General features: G+C 37.6%; 1 protein-coding gene across 12 annotated transcripts in view; it reads left to right on the top strand.

The window, feature by feature from the left end:
* nav2a (neuron navigator 2a) overlaps positions 1–20,937 on the top strand; it is a 180,218-nt gene extending 159,281 nt beyond the window's left edge. For all 12 annotated transcript variants that reach the window (XM_067399762.1, XM_067399760.1, XM_067399755.1 and 9 more), the window contains 19 exons: positions 2,124–2,176; positions 4,170–4,193; positions 4,568–4,642; positions 7,673–7,756; positions 7,884–8,007; positions 10,141–10,301; positions 12,517–12,689; positions 12,829–12,982; positions 13,076–13,238; positions 13,354–13,454; positions 13,547–13,642; positions 13,769–13,937; positions 14,717–14,952; positions 15,150–15,304; positions 15,770–15,841; positions 16,086–16,282; positions 16,375–16,493; positions 16,696–16,896; positions 18,580–20,937. In XM_067399762.1, coding sequence (XP_067255863.1) covers positions 2,124–2,176; positions 4,170–4,193; positions 4,568–4,642; positions 7,673–7,756; positions 7,884–8,007; positions 10,141–10,301; positions 12,517–12,689; positions 12,829–12,982; positions 13,076–13,238; positions 13,354–13,454; positions 13,547–13,642; positions 13,769–13,937; positions 14,717–14,952; positions 15,150–15,304; positions 15,770–15,841; positions 16,086–16,282; positions 16,375–16,493; positions 16,696–16,896; positions 18,580–18,705 — 2,483 coding nt within the window. In that variant the 3' untranslated portion in view covers positions 18,706–20,937. The remainder of the gene's footprint in view (positions 1–2,123; positions 2,177–4,169; positions 4,194–4,567; positions 4,643–7,672; positions 7,757–7,883; positions 8,008–10,140; positions 10,302–12,516; positions 12,690–12,828; positions 12,983–13,075; positions 13,239–13,353; positions 13,455–13,546; positions 13,643–13,768; positions 13,938–14,716; positions 14,953–15,149; positions 15,305–15,769; positions 15,842–16,085; positions 16,283–16,374; positions 16,494–16,695; positions 16,897–18,579) is intronic.
* Positions 20,938–21,272: the final 335 nt, after the last annotated feature.

Below are 21,272 nucleotides of genomic sequence, written 5' to 3'. Positions count from 1 at the left end.
CTAAGGACCGCCCAAGAGGACTGTCACTGACATGTAAAGCAACCAATCACAGTTAATTTTGTTCCACGTCATGTTTAGGGGCGTGAAAATATGACGTTGATATCCCTACAATAACAGCGTGGTGAGCATCTAATAAATTATTCATTCAAGAACATTGTGCAAGTTTACTGCAACAATAGAGCCGCAAAAATCACATACTTTTGAAAATCCAACATTTAGTTGATCCTGATAAGCGCTCATTGTCACAGTTGTAAACGCGAAGGCTTTCTTCTTCGCCGAGGGGTTTGGCGTCACAGTTTCCAGGCAGTCCATTAAAGAACATCACACATCTCCCAGAAACCCTGTAGAATTCAATCAATCAAATGACAGCTTCGAGACTCCTGAAGTGTTTCCAGTTAAGTGTGCCATATGCATCACATGTTTAGCCAATGGTCTGCGGGTGTGATCTCTGAGGCAGAGACAACTATGCACCCTAATACTTAAAAATGTTGACAGCTCATTCACTGTTGTTCATAGATGATAGAAGGTTGGCTTAAGAATAAGGTAAATATCTGCAACAGCTTGTCAGCTTGAACGCCATGCTGAAATACAACTCAGACATCTGAATCCAGTATAAGCTCATATGTCTATCCTCAGTCTATTCACCCATTAAACTAAACCAGCAGTCTCTGTTCTCTTCTCCACGACTGCTTGCAGTAACAGACATTGAGTCTTTTTGAATAATCATTGTGTACATAAAGCTTTGTTACATTTTAAGTCTCTTTTTTTTACTCTTTCCGCTCAGCCTGAACCACCCGTTCACCCATTTACCTGTTGTGAGCCTTTTCTGTAAGAACAGAAAGATGATTGACACAGACAGTTAGGTCATAAACTGGCCCCTGAAGAAAAGTGTAAAGGTGGCACTCACAGCACAGTTAGCCGGTATTACCCAACTGTGCCTTTTGTGTCACTTCTGAAACAAGATACAGGTTTAAAGCCATGTACATTCTGTTCACAATCAAAATATGATCCGGTATGTGTGCCACTAACATGAGACTGAACTCTGTGACTCTGAAACATGAGTGTTATAAAAGTCCCTGAGGGGTTATGGGAACAGGTTTAAGAAAGCACCTGATCCACACACAGGAAGTAAACAAGATATATTTCATATCCTCAGCCTCTGGCAATGGTTATTGTAATTATCTATCTATCTATCTATCTATCTATCTATCTATCTATCTATCTATCTATCTATCTATCTATCTATCTATCTATCTATCTATCTATCTATCTATCTATCTGTCTGTCTGTCTGTCTGTCTGTCTGTCTGTCTGTCTGTCTGTCTGTCTGTCTGTCTGTCTGTCTGTCTGTCTGTCTGTCTGTCTGTCTGTCTGTCTGTCTGTCTGTCTGTCCACACACTCACTCACACACACACACACACACACACACACACACACACACACACACACACACACACACACACCACTTTCTCAGCACACAGAGGATGTTTTGGTTTTCTGGGTGGTCCTCAGCCGAGTTCATAAGCATCGCTGGTCTTTCATTCTCACATCTATAACCCCACCTACATCACGCCCAGCCAGCCGTTTGGCTTTTCCTCAAGGCTGATATGGCATCATCAGGAAGTGCCAAGCGGCCCGTGGGTGGACTGTGTTTGGGCTGATGTCTGTGATTTGTTTGAGAAAAGTCACACCCCTGAACTCGCATTCACGATCAGCGTTGCAATCTCTAACAGATGTTATTATTACCCCTGATGAGTCACATCTTGTCAGGGCAGGTGAAAGTTTAATTAGAGGTTTTAGTTGTCAGACATTGTGTTTGTCTGCGTGTTTGTCTGTGTAGGTCAACTGGGGGTAACATTGCATTTAGGAGATCTGAAAAATGAGCATTCATAATTATTGCTGGATGTAATCTGTCTCGTGTACTTTAAAATCTACAATTTCCATCAAGTATTGTTTTTAGTGTCAACATTTTCTCTGCTGCGTAATAAAGGATGTACTTACTTTTGATCTGGGATTTTGTTATGTTGCCTGGCAACAGTTTGTTACCCCCACAACACAGTATAATTGCAACTGTTCATACTAGGATAAGTCTTAATTTCTATAAATGTGTGTTTATCCCTTTAGTTCATGGATCGTCCCTCTCGCTAGTGTCCAGCACCTCTTCTGTCTATTCAACGGTGAGTTTTCAAGCCCTTTTAAAGTTTTTATTTAAACAGCAGTTTAAAAAATTGTTATTTTTTCTTTCTTTGGTTCGTACAAACACCAAATTGTCCAAAATTATTATTATGATAGATAGATAGATAGATAGATAGATAGATAGATAGATAGATAGATAGATAGATAGATAGATAGATAGATAGATAGATAGATAGATAGATAGATAGATAGATAGATAGATAGATAGATAGATAGATAGATAGATAGATATTCATTCATTCATTCATTGTAGGCTCAGTGTACAAGTGTATATTTCAACCAGTGATTATATAGGATATAAGGCTGAGTGTGCCACACCTCTAGATGGGCGGCTCCATTTACCTTCAGAGGTTTTTGCAACAGTTCTCTCTCTGGCACATGTGTAGTGAGTCTTCAGTTTAAATGAGGTTGACTTCAGGAGCAGAGGAGTTTGTTGATTAAGTACGTAGGTTGTAGAGATTTATCTAGAAAGGAACAGATTTACTAAAGTATAAAGACTGAAACATCATGATGATGGCGACTCTCTCTATGGGGAGAGCTGTGAGTGCTTGGGGATACACGGTAGGAACATTAACTTTTACATTACTCATATATTTATTTATATATTTTATATGTATATATTTGTGTTGCATATTATTAAAATCCATTCTTAATTAAGTACTGGTAAATAGGAAACCCGTGGTGTGTAATATTGACTTAAAATGTGTATTGGACTTACATTGAGTTAATTGATTCTACAGTCTACTCATCTGTTTAAAATCAAATACTACATCTGTTCCTGCTGATCCAGGAACAGATTCAAGCAGATCTTTCTCCTGGTTGTGTTTTGTCTGAAGGTGGAGGCTGTAAAGTGTTTGTGTATGTGGGTGACAGCTGTCATGCAGAAACATAATGTTTCTTAGAAACAGACATAAACAAAAAAAATAAAAAAAACTCTGTGGTGCTTTTGAAAGCACTGATTCGTTCTGTACCGCAGAATACTGAACGGTTATCAAGAGCCAGATATAATGGCATGGCAATCTTCAGTCTCAGAGAAAACAAAAGCTCAGAGAAGTCAAACAAACCTCTTCTGATCAAAGTTGCATTGATAAAGTCACCATGTTGAGTCTGTATAATCAAACACTTTTACGCAAAGAGTGATTAAACCGAAACCAGCTAGGCGCCGCGGGGTTTGTCCTACATGTCATTTAATGCTGTGATGGACAGACAATGCTACTGTTTTAAAGTCTCTGTCAGTCTGGCTGTCAGACTAGTGTCGACAGCATTGAAAATCATTATAGTGTGATGTCGCAACACACCTGGTGGGTGTCATTACATGCCAGGCGCTACACAAAGAGCACTAGTATGCTATTGTTGTCTAGAGTAGAGTATAGTCACTTGTCAGCAAGCATGTTTTCAAAATCTGAATATGGAGACAGAAAGTTTTAAGATTTTGAAAAAAATAAGAAATTTTATGATATAAAATGAATGAGAAATATTTCATTATGCACATTATTTCTAGATCACTAATCAAATAAGCTAATTTCTGAAAATGTTTGACTCTTTTGATATTCTTGCTTCCATTGTAACTCAAAATACTAATTTTCATATCATGCTGGATGGATCACATGATCATCAGGTTTTTACAGAAATGTTCAGCTGTGGGTGATGCGTACTGTCTAGTAACCAACTTCCAAACAAATCAATGTGTTCATGAATCACTCTGAGTGATAATCAAATGTGTCCAACTTCCTTGTTTGACTGCGAGTGTACCAGTAGAGATGAGCTCATAAATCACAGGAAAAAGGAAAATTCCCTCTCTAGAGCTTTAGGGAAATCACACTGTTCATTTTCAGGTGTGTGTTGCCGTCTACGGTGTTCATTATATCCCCTCGGGAGATAAAGCAGCTCATTTTTCAACTGTTAAACAAGAAAAGCTGTGCAAATCCACTGTTTAAACGTGCCAATAACTACTCTGTCTTTTTATTTTAACAGACGGAGGAGAAATCACAGTCAGAGGTGAGGACGTGTTTTTCCTTTCGCAAAAACAACATACACACACGGCCCCCCACATACCTGTGAACCACATTGCCATCACATGTTGCGTGTTTATTCACCACCATTGACCTGTTGTGAACACAAACAGTGGGTGGATTCACGGTCGGATCTCATTTCACCGCACATCTCTGTGATCTTTACGTCCACCTGTGCAGCACACCTTTATTCTGTACATACACCTGCAAACTGTTTCCCCCCTTTGATACCAAATCACAAAGTTCTCTTCCCACGACACACCTGGATCCCTTGTGTGTGCCTCCTTTACCTCTTCTTTCATCTGTGCTTTTTTCTTCCTCTTTTCAACTTGTTTCTGTTTTGCATTTTTTTCTCTCCAGATCCGCAAGCTGCGTCGAGAACTGGACGCCTCCCAGGAAAAGGTGTCCGCCCTGACAACACAACTCAGTGCCAATGTAGGTGGACACAGATACATACTTCTGAGATGGCTCTTTATTCTTTTATTATATCTATGGGGCATAATTAATTCCCGATTCCGTATCTAGTGTCACTTGTCAACCTGAGGCGTCATATAAATGGTGTTATTGTAATCCCAGTGACGCCTGTGTGGGTTTTGTATTTGATTAATGTCAATCATGACCTCACTGGAGTTTCCAGTTGTCATTATCTTCATTCAGTTGTGCTACATCTTCAGCAACACAGGCTATTGTATTTTTGTAATACTTTTTCCTACACTTAACGTACTTACCCATGCAGTTAAACCTGTTAAGAAATAAACCTGTTTTTAGTGATTACTCTACTATATGAGATAGTTCCAATTATGAAAAATAAAGTAACAGTTGTACAGTTATAATTGTGATATGAAATAGAAATTGTGAGAAATAGTCACAATTTTGAGATCTAAAGTCATACTGTGAGATATAAATTTGCAATTTTGAGAAATATTCACAATTTTTAGGCATGAAGTTGCAATTGTCAAAAAAAAAAAAAAAAAAGGTCACATCTGTGAGATATATATTGCCAGATATAAAATAACAGTTGTGAGAAATAGTTACAGTTTTGGGGTAAAAGTCACAATTATGAGAAAAAAAAGTTGCCAATACAAGAAAAGGTCACAACTGTGAGATATAATTCTGAAAATTAAAAAAATATATATATTAAAAAAAGTCACAATTATGAGTAGAAAATCACAGTAGTCGCTTTGTGAGATATAGTCACCAGTGTTGGGGGTAACGCATTACAAATAACGTGAGTTATGTAATCAGATTACTTTTTTGAAGTAACTAGTAAAGTACAAACAAAATATCTGAGTTACTTTTTCAAATAAGTAATGCAAGTTACTTTGTTTTCCCATTTATTGACTGACACCTCTCCTGTCCGCATGTGGACAAAACATAAAAGTAAACTAAAAGTAACTAAGTAATGCAATTAGTTACTTTTTTTTAGGGAGTAACTCAATATTGTAACACATTACTTTTAAAAGTAACTTTCCCCAAAACTGATTCTGATTTCCCCTAAATACTGTGGCAAAAAAGTCACAATTGTGAGATATAAAGTCACTTTGTGAGATATAGTCGCCAGTTTTGGGGGTAACGCATTACAAATAACGTGAGTTATGTAATCGGATTACTTTTTTGAAGTAACTATTAAAGTACAAACAAAATATCTGAGTTACTTTTTCAAATAAGTAATGCAAGTTACTTTGTTTTCCCATTTATTGACTGACACCTCGCCTGTCCCCATGTGGACAAAACATAAAAGTAACTAAGTAACGCAATTAGTTACTTTTTTTTAGGGAGTAACTCAATATTGTAACACATTACTTTTAAAAGTTACTTTCCCCAAAACTGATTCTGATTTCCCCAAAATACTGTGGTGGCCACTGTATATTTATAAAACATAAATTAAAAGCAAGACTATGCAGAACAGTCTTGTCAGAACAGATCTGTGCCATTTCCACCACAGAAACAGACTGTTTGATTTGATTTTCATGACTAAGGACAAAGGGGAGTACAGACTGTGTTCTGTGTTTTTGATATGTCCTCCTAAAGATAAATGCATCTGTAAATCATAAAGACATGTCTCTTATGCCTAAGGCAAATGAATCCTGTCTTGTAAGTACAAATTAGACAAGATTTTTTAGAGGTACTAACAAAAGAGGCATTTACATGTATTCTAAAAAGACCAGATTTTCTATTTTTGGTGCATTGTTTGTCATTTTTTCCATTGTAAGTGTGTACGCATAACAGTTTCTGGCGTAACACAACATGAACTTGTCGATTTTTGACTGGCATGGAATGAACAGAAGGATTATTTTTGTTATTTTGACGTATACAGAACATTGTTTTGGTTTGATGATCATATTCAGTATGCAGACACAACACTTTTTGGGGTGTTCAGCTATGAAACAGTGAGAAAGATCCCAATAGAAAGAAAAAGAACGAGAAAAAAAGAAATGAAAACACAACTGGGCCCTTGAGATGCCAGTAAAACACGTCAAGGCCCTGGGCGGCCTCTCTGCTTTGTCTGTCTCGGTTATCAATGTTAGGAGGAGCTTCACTGCTTCTTAATATAACACCGTAGTTTAGTTATCTGAAGCTGAGATATCTATGGAACAGCAGAGGAGCTCTAGTGATGTTTGTTCGGACAGGACCAGCCCTCTGATGTGGCTCCCTTTGAACCGCTACCCTTCCCAGGGGTGCACAGAGAAACACACTCCCTCTCAGAAAGAAAAATATAGACAGGGAGGCTTTACAGAGACAACGGACAGACCCCAAGACCCTCTTGGTTGTAAGGTGAGGTGATGACCCAGAAGAAAAATTTATGCTTAGTGGTTGCTCTTTCATAGCATTAGCTTTCATAGCATTAGCATTAGTTTTAATATTCTCTCATATGTTCTTTAAAATATCTCATGAGAAATAACAAATGAGACAGTTGTTGGTATATAAACAGAGCTTAGATCAGAACAATCCAGAAAAGTTTGTAGAATAATTTGATGGGAAAAGTTCATATTTGAAATCTCTTACATTGTGGAATAGGAGAAACAGTTGAGATATTAAAGAGATCATTTGTTAAAAAATAAATAAATTCATCCCAATAGGGAAAATTAGATTTAGAGGGAAAGGTAAATTATAAAGAGAGGGTAAAGAAGGTTTTCGTTGCTGCTTGTTAGTCTGGGATTCAGGCCAGAGTTTAGATTACACGTCTAAGTGTTTGTATAAAGGTAAAGATTGTTGTTTAGTTAGTTTGAGCTCTGCTGCTTCAGTTGAACATTTCAATAAACAGCTCATGCTCAGGTCATGTAGTTCATGCAGCTTTGAACTAAATGCATTTTTTGACTCTTGTTATCATCGCGAAGGAGAAAGCTTCGCTTAGACATTTTATTTTACGCCTATGATGCATGCATGCAAAAAAAGACATCATTTTGAACTTGAATGAACCCTCTTTCCTTGTTTTACCTCTTCTCCCCTGTTCTTCTTTATTAGGCCCACCTGGTGGCAGCATTTGAGCAGAGTTTGGGTAACATGACCATCCGACTGAAGAGCCTCACCATGACCGCAGAACAAAAAGTAAATATCAACATGCTTGCATTTGGATTTATCGCAGTTGTTCAGTATTAGACTTGGGGAGAGAAAAAAGTTTTTTTGTTTTTTTTTCTGTAGATGCATTGTTAATAAATATATTTTTGTGCATTAGGACTCTGAGCTGAACGAGTTGAGGAAAACCATTGAGCTGCTAAAGAAGCAAAACGCAGTAGCTCAAGCAGCCATCAATGGCGTCATCAACACTCCAGAACTCGCCTGCAAGAGTGAACGCACAGGTGAGGGAGAGAAAATAATCCATAAATCCAGACATAAAGAAATGTATTAACTCTTTCCCTGCCTTTGACGGAATTTTCTGGCTTTCTGTGTTTTTACTGTTATATGATAGGGGGCGCTATTACGCACATTACTTCTGAAAGAGTAGAGACTCTGCGGATCAAAACACAGGCAAAAAAAGGAGCAGAAACAAGCAATAAAAGCTTAGATTTTCTCAGCATTTTGTCCAAATTTATGCTTTTTATGAAACTTACCAACATTCAAGTGTTGATAAAAAAGAATGCATGAAGCTAGAGCTTGTTGTGCATAAAGCAGAGGCTCTGTTCTTTCTTTTGGTATATTGCATGTTCAGATATTCATACAACAAAATATTCTTGGGACCATGAAATTTTTGTGAAAATTATCAAAAATGCGGTGGCTGGCAAATTAAAAAAAAAAAAAAGAATGGCGTGGAAAGAATTAAAGCAGAACTAAGTAACATAAATAGTTCTCTAAGTCCTTACAATGTTTAATTGACTTGTAGTGCTGTGTTTAAGGCGTGCACTAACCTCCTCTCAGCACGTCTACGCCAGAAAACAGCACTTGCAAGTTGAGCTGCGCCGACCCGACACAATCTCGCCTCATGTTCACGTTCACACAAGAGTGACAAACTGCTTTACGTTAATTCAAAAACAATATATATATTATGACTTTATAAGACAATTTCGAAAATTACCCACCTCTATCAAGTGTACTGTATTTGCAAAACTACTGCGCTGGTGAGCGTAAGTCGTTGTAGTCCAGAGCTGAGCTTGGAGTATTTACGACAGTGTGATTCACTGAAGGAACCTGTAGGGGGAGCTTCGCAAATCTTAGGCCGGGTTCACACCGCAAGCGGCAGCAGAGCAGAAGCAGCGCGTATTTTTTCGGCGTCCATGTTAACAGATGAGAGCGTTCACACCGCACGCAGAGGCTGCGCGGCAGCGCGGAGCAGGAGCAGAGCAGAAGCAGCAGTGCCGCGATCGTTTCAGCGCTGGGTCTATTTTTGCTGCTCTGCTAACGCTCAATTAAAGTGAAAGTACACCTTTGATGGACAAAATAAAAGTGATTTCACACAAAAAGTGCTCAAAATGCACAGAATAAGCATATCTAGTGTGTTTTAACAAGAATTGAAGTATGTCAGGAGAGAAAATTAATATTAAAAAATATTTATAGAAGATTTACTCATTTAAACGTGTTTTTAATTATTCAGTTTGGGTTAAAGTATATGGTTTATTATAAAAAAACTAAACTAGCCAGAAAATATGATATATAAACATTATTTTAGTTATTACACAGACAGCCATATAGGCTCTTGCATACCCAAATCAAACCCGAGTTTGCTGTCTTTTTCGCCGAGTTTGCAGTCTTGTAAACATGTTCATGCGTCAGATGATATAAAACACAAAGCTTACCTCATTCGTGTGCAGCAATGGGTGACAGGAGGCTTTTATTTATTTATTTTTATTTAGGCTTTATGTTTATATGTGAGTGTTGTACACCTTGCATGTTAACAAACTTTCAAGACTATCAAGTTTAACAATGACCAATTATAAAAACAAATTTATAGCTGTCTTTGTAAAGAAATGCTCACTTTATATGCAGCTTCGAGCCACTGCTGTAACGCTGTACAAACGCTTCCAGTGTGAATACTCGCGCGTCTCTGCAGCTGCAGTTCCCGCTCACGCGCTGCTAACGCACTGCTTCCGCTCTGCTGCCGCTTGTGGTGTGAACCCGGCATTACTGAGTTCTGCTTTAAAATCAGATTCAATAAAATCACTACAGCTATAGGTTTACACAACATATATGAAATTTAATAAATAAATGTGCTAAATTAGCATCTATCTTTCCCTTTAATGTGTAAAAAATTTTTGTTTCTGTTTTTTGAACATTCTGTTGTATATACTTCTCAGACTTTGTTATATATGAAGTTTTAAAAGTGCTAAATGAGTTCTCTAGAATCTATCTTTCCCATTTGCCTGTATAAATGATACTTTTGCTTTAATAAAATAATGTGTACTGAGCATTCTGTTGTACATACTGTACTTTTCAGACATTGCTGTGTTCTGATTGGTTAGTTTTGCTGTTTGAACACTAAATTGCACAATATTTGGCAGGTAATAATGGTTCATCCCCCGGAGCGCAGCCAGACCTGCGCATGCGCAGACAGCACTCATCTGACAGCGTCTCCAGCATCACCAGCGCCACCAGCCACTCCAGCCTGGGCTCCAACATGGACAACGCCGACTCCAACAGCAAGAAGAAGAAGAAGAACTGGGTGAGTCCACACTCATCTAATCAACATTTAAAGGGATAGTTCATCCCAAAATGACAATTCTGTCATCATTTGTTCCAAACCTTTGTGAATTTCTTTCTTCTGCTGAACACAAAAAAAGATATTTCAAAGAATGTTGGTAACCAAACAGGTAACCATTGACAACTAAATAATGACAGAATTGTCATTTTTGGGTGAACTATGCCTTTAACATCCTAAGGACTGTTTAACCATTGCAAACCTGTGTGTTTCCTCACTTTACCTTGTCTAACATTTGTCATTAATGTTTGTCAAACACCTAGCGTGATATTTATCTAAATGCTGATGCTTTTCCTGAAGGGCCCGTCTTTTTGTAGTGGAAGTTAGTTCACCATGCACATTAAATATTGTACTTCCTTTTTTGCTGTATCATGCTGGCTGTAGCTGGTGTCCTGTGCTGGAGGTGACATGTCAGATGATGAATATGAATATGAATATGTATGTTAAATAATACTGACAACAATTTCCCTGTTATGTTTGATAGGCTAGCAGTCCTTGTAGATTTATATACACTACTTTTCAAAAGTTTGGGGTCCGTAAGATTTTTATTGTCGTTGTTTTGGTTTGTTTTTTGAGATAAATTAATAATTTTATTCTGCAAGGATGCGTTAAATTGATCAAAAGTGACAGGAAAGACATTTAAAATGTTAAAAATGTGTATAGTTCCTTTTAAACGTTCTATTTTTCAAAGAATCCTGGAAAACAAAATGATCAGTTTTCTGCAAAAATGTTGAGCAGCACAACTGCTTTCAACATTGATAATAATAATAAATGTTTCTTTTTGATCAAATAAATGCCGCCTTGATTTTTCAAAAAAAAAGAAAAAAATTGTACCAATCTCAAACTTTTGAACATATACGCCAACAGTTTGGGTTTAAAATGTTTAGTGTCCCAGTTTGTGTTGTTGTTCTTTCTAACAATGATTCTTAGACTGAGTTTAGTTGTGTTTAAATGAGTTATTTAGCTTTGAAGGTACATCACTGTACATGTACTGCTAGCAAAAAAAAACAAAAAACAAAAACAGGCCATATTAGCCTGGTGGTCCAGCTGGTCATTTAGTGTTCTGGAGAATGGTAACCAGCATAACTAGGTCCCTGTCAACTCTTCCTGCAATCTATGTGTGATCGCTTTTGCATTGGTCCTGGTGGCCACATCACTGAGGGGTTTGTGTTGTAGTTCAGCAAGACTCTCTCAACTTAGTTCTTCCTGCAGATTTAGTGATACACATTGTAGACTGATCTGATAGTGATCTGATCTGAGAGCCTTGTGGGACACAAACACACACGGCTGAATGTGCTTTTCTGTGTCTCTCTCTGTTTTTTCGCTGTGCTGTCGCTTCATATGGCAGGTGTATGAGGTAAGAGAGTGTGTTCAGAAAATCCTGCACACCTGTCTTGGTTAACCCAGCTTTACTCCGCATCACTCCACTAACCCTGCTAACCTTTAGATGCACTGCTGCTCAGCTCGCTGTCCTTGTCTCCTTTACACTGTCCTTCCCTTTTCCCTCTTTTGTCCCTTCTTTCCCTTATATTCAAAATAATGTCTTATAGTGATTCATGAGTCATTATATTTATACAATTAAACTTTTATTTATTTTAGTACATAGTGTTACACGGGACATTTGCAAATTCTGTAATTCTTTTTTTTCCCCCTGAAGTCATGGATTCTTGATATTTGAATTCTTGATTTTTATTTCGATTTTTTTTTTTCTCGCTTATGAACTTTTGTTTAGAATTTTAGTTTTTTTATTATTATTATTATTATTCTAAATTTCTTGATTATGAACTTCTTTTTTTTTTTTTATTTTAAACTTGTTGATTATAAACTTTATGAATTTTTAACCTTTTCTTCTTTCTTTTTTCGAAACATTGATAATGAACTTCTTGGTTTTGAAACTATACAGAAATAGATGTAATTGTTTTAAGCTGTCAAAAGAAGAGTTTAAACGCTCAGCACATTCAAATCTATTCATAAAGCAGCACAGATAAAATGGCTGCTTTATCTTCAGACTTTGATGGATGATGCCCAACCCTACCTATTTATTTTAGGCTGTTTCTCCCTTCTTTCTTTCTCTTGCTGTTTTCCTCCTCTGTTCTCACTGTACTGCTTCTTCTGCTGCCCAGTCATTTTTCAGTAACTCTCAGCTTCATGATCTTTGTTGTGTTTGTTGTCATTGCAGCTGCGGAGCTCCTTCAAACAGGCTTTCAGTAAGAAAAAATCACCCAAGTCGGCCTCGTCCCACTCAGACATTGAGGAGATGACGGATTCCTCTCTCCCTTCCTCTCCCAAACTCCCTCACAACGGCACCAGCACCTCGGCACTGCTGCTCCGCAACACACACTCCAGCTCAATGTGAGTGTGTTTGTGTTATGACTGCTCTTGACCTGATTAGTTATAATTGTTAACAAAAACTATTAAAAAGATTATTGTTCATTGAAATAAAGGTGAAGTAAAATATAAATATTAATCACGACCTATTTCTGTCATTTAGATTGTCAGACTGTCTGGATGGGGAGGCGGAGACTGTGATGCAGCTGCGTAATGAGCTGCGAGAGAAGGAGATGAAGTTGACAGACATTCGACTGGAAGCCCTAAGCTCCGCCCACCAGCTGGACCAGCTGCGGGAGGCTATGAACCGCATGCAGGTGTGAGATTGACCTTCACATTACCTTCTTGCATTGTATTTTTAGTAGAAAAGGAATGTTACATGTTTTATCCCTGTGTGGGTGGTCTGATAGGTGGAGATCGAGAAATTAAAGGCGGAAAATGATCGTCTTAAGTTGGAAACCCAAGCCAGTGGGAGCAGGGCGTCCTCTCAAGTGTCCGTCTATAACCCAACTCCGACCCCGACACCTGGCCTGTCTCAACACAGCCTCAATCTCACAGAGTCCACCAGCTTCGGTACAAACATGTGTTATTCTTTGTGAAAATGTGTTGCTCCATAAAGGGTGTTTCGTAGCTATGTATAAGGAAAAATCATAAAAGCGCATTACAGAGCTAGTCTGTCTTCTTTTAGACATGTTGCTGGATGATTCTAGTGGAGACGGAAGTTCTCGTAAAGAGAGCAGACATGTGAAGATAGTTGTCAGTCTTCAAGACAACGTCACGTGGAAAGAGGTCAGTGCTCCCGCTTGTTTTGCAGGAAGATTTTAAAAGATGCCCCTTTTGAAAGAGTTTTGTTTTAATGATGTGTTTATTGTCTCTCACAGGACAGCAGGACTCAAGACTTCCTGATTGGCTGCATAGGTGTCAGTGGAAAAACCAAGTGGGATGTTCTTGATGGGGTTGTGCGGCGCTTGTTTAAGGTAAATTAATTTACATCACTGTAATCATTTGATGATGATGAGGGGTTTACATTCATATATATTGTGTGTATATATAAAAATGAGTGGATACCTGTTGGATTTGATTATCTGATCAACTCTCTGTAGGAGTACATCAGGCATGTTGATCCGGTCAGTCATCTGGGTCTGGGATCAGACAGCGTGGAGGGCTATCGTATTGGAGATGTGATCCGGTCCAGCGGGGCAGACACACCTGAACTCCTGCCTTGTGGATACCTTGTGGGAGAGAATGACACAATCAACATCTCGCTGAAAGGTTCACACAATCAGAAAAAGTTTTATTTGTTATCATTATTTGTCATAGTTTCTGTTGTTGTTAAAGGATTAGTTCACTTTCTAATTAAAATTTGCTGATAATTTACTCACCCCAATGTCACGTTCCAGATGTTCATGTCCTTCATTCTTCAGTAGAAAAGAAATGAATGTTTATGGTCAAAATTACAGTTTACAGCAATCCCAGACGAAGAATAAGGGTCTTAACTAGAGAAACCATCGCTCATTTTCTAAAAATAATGTTTTAAATTTTATACGTTTTAACCATACATGCTCATCTTGAACTAGCTCTCTTCTTCTTCTCTATTTGAATTCCAGCAGTGTAGACACTTCTAAGTTACTGCCCTCCACAGGTAAAAGTGCAAGTATATAACAGTTAGTTCAAACTTTGACCTTTGGAGGGCAGTAATACACTTAGCAGAGTCTACACTGCTGGAATTCAAATAGAGAAGAAGAAGAGAGCTAGTTTTTTTTGTTTTGTTTTTTTTAAGAAAATGAGCGATGGTTTCTCTAGATAAGACCCTTATTGGGTTATTGGGATCTGGGATCACGCAGACCACTTTGAAGCTGCAATGAAACTAATTTTGACCATTGAAGTCCACTATATGGAGAAAAATCCTGGAATGTTTTCATCAAAAACCTTAATTTCTTTTTGACTGAAGAGAGGACATGGACATCTTGGATAACATGGGGGTGAGTAAATTATCAGGAAATTTTAATTTGAAAGTGAACTAATCCTTTAACTTGTTTCTCTCATTTCAGGTGTGAACTCTCAGTCCCAGGATTCTCTGGTCTTCGAGACATTGATTCCCAAACCGATGCTCCAGCGCTACGTGTCTTTGCTCCAGGAACATCGCAGGATCATCCTTTCAGGCCCCAGCGGCACTGGAAAATCCTACCTGGCTCACAGACTGGCGGAGCATCTGGCACTACGAGAGGGCAAACTGCCCAATGAGAGCAACATTGTAACCTTCAATGTCGACCATAAATCCAGCAAGGTGAGAGTTGATTTTTATTTATTTATTTGTTTTGATTTATTTTATTTTTTCAAAAATGCAGGTTTGTGAGCCATGTTGTTTATATCAGCTCTCTCTAGTTGTAATGTAAAGGAATAATGATTAGCTAACAAGACATGAGCCGAAGTCTAGAAATCTTTGTACATTAAAAAGTAAATATGTATATATTTATTTATTAGGAGTTGCGTCAGTACTTGGCAAATATAGTGGAGCAGTGCAGCGCTGAGGGACAGGAGACTGAAGCCCCTCTCGTGCTCATTCTGGACAACCTTCATCACGTCAGCTCACTGGGAGAGATGTTCAACGGCCTGCTTAACTGCAAATACCAGCGCTGGTGAGTCTGCTGTTCATATTTTATTTTTATAAATTCATGTTTTCAACAGTAAATCAGCATATTGTAATGATTTCTGAAGGATCATGTGACACTGCGGACTGGAGTAATGATGCTGAAAATTCAGCTTTGCATCACAGGAATAAATTACATTTAAAATATATTCAAATAGAAAACAGTTATTTTAAATTGTAATAATACTTCACATTATTACTGTTTTTGCTGTATTTTTTATCAAATCAATGCAGCCTTGATGAACACGACTTTCAAAAGCATTAAGAAATCTTACAGACCCCAAACTGTTTAACATTAACGTGTATTTATATAATTTGTATTAATACAAATCACGTGTTCATGTACACACTATACAATGTCACACTACAGTCAGTGTAACAAAAATGTATACATGAACACAGCAGTGAGTGAGTGTACAATTAATGCTTTTATTTGGTCTCTCTTTATTTGCAGCCCGTATATAATTGGCACTATGAGTCAGGCGACATCTTCTGCTCCAAACCTGCAGCTTCATCATAACTTCAGGTACAAAACTGCTTTCTTTTGTTCTTGAATTAGCACAAAAAAATGATACCTTGGCCTTGGGGAAACTGCTATGGAGTGACCTCTAGGTGGCGCCATTGCATAGTTGTTAACAGCAGTGATGAGATGTAATACAAGTCTTTTTCAATAACATCTAAATGAACACTTGAAAATGTGTGTGTATATATATATATATATATGAGATGAGATGAGATGAGATGCTAACAGCTTGTGATTTCCGTTACAGATGGGTGCTGTGTGCAAACCACATGGAGCCGGTAAAAGGTTTCCTGGGCCGGTTTCTGAGGAGGAAGCTGATTGAGACGGAGATCGGCAGCCGATCACGGACACCGGAGCTGGTGAAGATCATAGACTGGATCCCTCAAGTCTGGCACCACCTCAACCGCTTCCTGGAGGCTCATAGCTCCTCCGATGTGACCATTGGTACGGAAATAAACCACCATACTGAAACTGTTCCCAGTGTTACTAATTCGCTCCAAAAGGGTTGAAATTGAGTCTCATGTTTCTTTGTCCAGGTCCACGTTTGTTTCTGTCCTGTCCGATGGATGTGGACGGTTCTCGTGTTTGGTTCACTGACCTGTGGAACTACTCCATCATCCCCTACATGCTGGAGGCTGTGAGAGAAGGTTTACAGGTAACATTTGCCCTCTTTTATAGTAAAATCTACTTTTCCCCAGAAACTAATATCTTTTGTTATTAACTTTAACTGTGAGAGTCACCTCATACAACATTATAAGTCCATAAACAAAACACATAATTCTTGCTTCCTTCTGTATATCTTTCAGTATATAAAAACAAACAATTTATTCAGTCTCTGTTTGTTTGTGTTTGTTTAGCTGTATGGTCGCAGAGCAGCATGGGAGGATCCTGCACTGTGGGTTCTGGAAACGTTTCCATGGGCAGCTTCTCATCAGCATCCTGATTGGCCAGCTTTGTTGCAGCTCCGCCCAGAGGACGTGGGCTTTGATGGATACTCCGCCTCCAGAGAGGGCCTTAACAAACAGAGCACTCAGAGTGACAGTGATGCCGACCCACTGGTGAGTAACGCAGACAGATAAAAGCATTAAACTCTCACTGTCCTGAAACAGTTTTACAGTGGCATGAAAAAGTATGTGAACCCCTTGCAGAATCTGTGAAAATGAGAATTATTTTAATAAAATAAGAGGGATAATAAAAAATGCATGTTATTTTTTGTTTAATACTGTCCTGAGTAAGATATTTTACATAAAAGATGTTTGCATTTAGTTCACAAGACAAAACAATAGCTGAATTTATTAAAATAACCCCATTCATAAGTATGTGAACCATTGATTCTCAATACTGTGTGTGGTTACCTGATGATCCACGACTGTTTTTTTGTTTTGTGATGGTTGTTCATGAGTCCCTTGTTTGTCCTGAGCAGTTAAACTGAGCTCTGTTCTTCAGAAAAATCCTCCAGCTCCTGCAGATTCATCAGTTTTCAAGAATTTTTGCATATTTGAACCCTTTCCAGCAGTGACTGTAGGAGATCTGAGATCTGTGTTTTCATACTGAGGACAATTGAGGGACTCAAACTCAACTATTAAAAAGGTTCAAACATTCACTGATGCTCCAGAAGGAAACACGACGCATTAAGAGCCGAGGGGTGAAAACTTTTGAATTCAAATATCAAGGTAAATTGTACTTAATTTTTCTTCTGGGAAACATGCAAGTATCTTCTGTTGGTTCCAAAGGGCAGTACTAAATGAAAAACAATGATATTTAAACAAAATAAGAAAAATTGTGACGTCTTCATCCTGTTCAAAAGTTTTCACACCCCGACTCTTAATGCGTCGTGTTTCCTTCTGGAGCATCAGTGAATGTTTGATCCTTTTTTAATAGTTCTGTTTGAGTCCCTCAATTGTCTTCAGTATGAAAAGACGGATCTCAAAATCCTACAGTCACTGCTGGAAAGGGTTCAAATATGCAAAAATTCTTGAAAACTGATGAATCTGCAGGAGCTGGAGGATTTTTCTGAAGAACAGAGCTCAGTTTAACTGCTCAGGACAAACAAGAGACTCATGAACAACCATCACAAAACAAAAAAACAGTCGTGGATCATCAGGTAACCACACACAGTATTGAGAATCAATGGTTCACATACTTTTGAATGGGGCCATTTTAATAAATTCAGCTATTGTTTTGTCTTGTGAACTAAATGCAAAATATTAAATAGTAGGAATTATTATTTATTATTTTTCTTTATATTTTCAATATATATATTTCTAAGTTATACTCTGTTTTTATTTTAAATTTAGTTTACGTTTTAATTTTAAGTGCTTTTGTCATTTTCATATTTCTATTTAGCTTTCATTTATTTTTGTTATATATCATCGTGCAACATCATCGTGCATTATACTTGAAGTTCATTTTTCATCTAATATTTTATTTTATATCAGTTTTATTTTTTATTTTTATTTTACTTGATTTAAATGAACAAAAACAATTTGTAAAAGTTTCAGTTAACAATAAATCTGATGTCACTATAATGGAATTGGTTGGTTGGTTACCATTTAGCGGGGCAACCAACAAAAAAAAATGATAAAGCACAAAGTTTATATATAAATTTTACTTTTTTTTTTACGGAAAACGGTAGTATATTTTAAATTTCTTTACACTTGAAATAAAATATCTCAGATTCCTTCTCAGACATATATTAAGAGATCTGGCCTGACTGTTATTTGTGTGTATTCTGTGAACAGATGAACATGCTCCTGCGTCTGAAAGAGGCAGCCAGCTGCTCCAGCCCGCAGAGTTACGACAGCGACTCCAATAGCAACAGTCATCATGACGATATCCTGGACTCTTCGCTGGAGTCCACGCTATGATCCAGCCTGATCCATTATGCCATTTAATTCCTTAACTGTTATGCCAGCTGAAGCAGCGAAATCAAGTCTCCATGAAATCACAATGGGTGCTGGTAACCCAAATAAAGAATGACACTTCATATATAAAAAGATATATATAAAGAAAAATATATATGCGGCAAAACTCCACGGCACTTCAAGCTGCCTCGTGTAAAATTTGACTCAACAAAATCGGAAGAAAGTGCTTTGTCCCAATTTTTACCTCAAAAGTAAAAGTGCGGTCACATTAGCGAAATTCTCTGGACAAAATTGTCTTGTCAGTAGTGTAGCGACGTATGAAGCACAGCTCACAGAAGTCGCTTTCAAACAAGCAGCTTTCTGTTGTTCAAAGCACTGAATCCATGTGACCAACTTTTACCCTTCGCAAAACCTTTCGCCCTCACACGAAATTCCAGATTTCGCCTGCATAAATTCGCCGAACATACATAAATGTGGCCGCACCTTAACAGTTGGAGAAACTTTTACGTACAATGCATCATGATCATTTGTCTTACTACCCTCTACTGGTGAAATGGAGGTATCCACCGTGGTGTCAGCGTCTTGTCCTTTCACCGTCCACCTTCATCGCTTGAAAGAGCATTGACTTTCCCACTATTAATGGATTTGCTCATGACTTTACAAAACCAGCTTGATCGGATGCTGACCATCGTTCCATGTTTAACTTGATAGCATGGTGCTACACTTTTGTGAGTTCAGACTTATTTATTGTGACGAATGGAAAAAAAATACCTCGTTTACCATCTGGGACGTGTTTTATTTGCCCTTCTGCATATTGTCGTTTTTTGAAACCACCTGCTGACCGCATGATCCAGTGTTGTACTGTAGCACAAAGCCTATCTATCTATTTTTTACCCTCGATCGCTCTCTGTTTTTGGTGCTGAATGGAATCTGGTGCCTTACTCCATTTTGTAAAGAATACGGCACTATGTTTTATACTTCCAAAAAAATGCTGATTTTACTATGTTTCGTAATTGAGCTACAGGGCTCTGCGCTACTCTTTGAGTTTGCCTATAATAACAGCCTCATAGTCATCATATCATATCAGAGGCACAACAATTTGTGGTTGGGAAAAGAGGAAGTGGATAAAGGGAGCCTCCATCTCTTTTCAAATTTGCTTTTTTTTTTTTTCTGCTAAAAGGGACATTTTACAGTTTCAAACATGCGAAAAATGATGCATTGTTGCATTTATATATGTGAAATACATATGATCACTACTGGCAAAGTTCATCTTGAGTGGTTAAGCTGTAAGGCTTTGCTTGGTGCTTAAAGACCTTCAAAAATACATCTTGGCAAAAGCACAGCGTGCTGCAGGAGAAATCGTTCATAATTTGGTGTATGAGTATTACCTCATTGACCATTTTGGCCTTTATCATGTACATATCTTGCATTCAATGTGAAAGAGTAACACACATCCACATAGACATTGGATTAATAATATACGGTATTTGCTGCTTTATAATGCGAGGATGCTTCTGGAGGGTTTGTACATAAAATTTTATCTTTGATTCTCTATAAAGGAACATTATTTGAATGGATAGTGAGTTTCCTTGCATGGGAAAGCATTATACATGGGGCTATTCAGTGTTTTCACCTTCTTTACGTTGTTTAATGCTGTTTGTATGGCACTACAGGGTTTTAGTTCCAACACTGCTTCCATTTCACTCCAGTGTATGATTCCTGTAAGTCATCGATCCTATGCAACATCATCGTGGATTTAAAACGGAAGCCAAATATTGAAGCTCTGTAATGCTGTCAGCACTGCCAATACATTGTGTGTAAACTGTGTATATAATTTTGTGAATAATTTTAGGATATGTGCCTAATATTCTTTGATGGATTATGATGATGATGATGATGATGAAGTCATTTTAAGCACAAATGTTGTATGTGATTGTTGTAACTGAAATGGGAAGGCTATAATCGAATGGAACTTGTCACTGAATGTGTACTTTGCTGAAACCTTGTTTCTTGCTGTAATATATCAGTGTAAATATTTGACTACCCTGCAGGCTGCATTTTGCTGAATAATCTTTTTCTAGCCATTTATAACAGTGCTTGGAAATATGGAATATTTTGTGTACAGTGTCTTTTTCATCTTAACAGTCGTCTAGTTTCTCATGGATGATCTGTGAAACAGACGACCCACAAAGATTTACTGATCACGTTACCTGTTTTAAATTATTTGTAATTCAATAAACCTAATAATTATTTATTAATTGTTTATTAGTTTTATGATGTTTACATGGCTTCATGTTTACATGCAAGCACATTAATGAAAAAGAAAATTATACAAGAAATAAATTCATTTCATTTTGATATCAGCATGTTCCATTCAATCATAACATTAACCAAAAATATATATATATATATATCTATATATATATATATATATATATATATATATATATATATATATATATATATGAGTAATACAACGAAAGCAAAGGAATGGCGGGATTTGCAAGCGGAACGCTTCTCAGGTGAGGAAACGGATCTGCTCGTGCACGAGGTTAAAGCGCGCAAGCAGA

The sequence above is a fragment of the Chanodichthys erythropterus genome, chromosome 11, assembly GCF_024489055.1.
Source record: "Chanodichthys erythropterus isolate Z2021 chromosome 11, ASM2448905v1, whole genome shotgun sequence".
Taxonomy (NCBI): domain Eukaryota; kingdom Metazoa; phylum Chordata; class Actinopteri; order Cypriniformes; family Xenocyprididae; genus Chanodichthys; species Chanodichthys erythropterus.
This window is presented reverse-complemented; position numbering and strand designations above follow the sequence as displayed.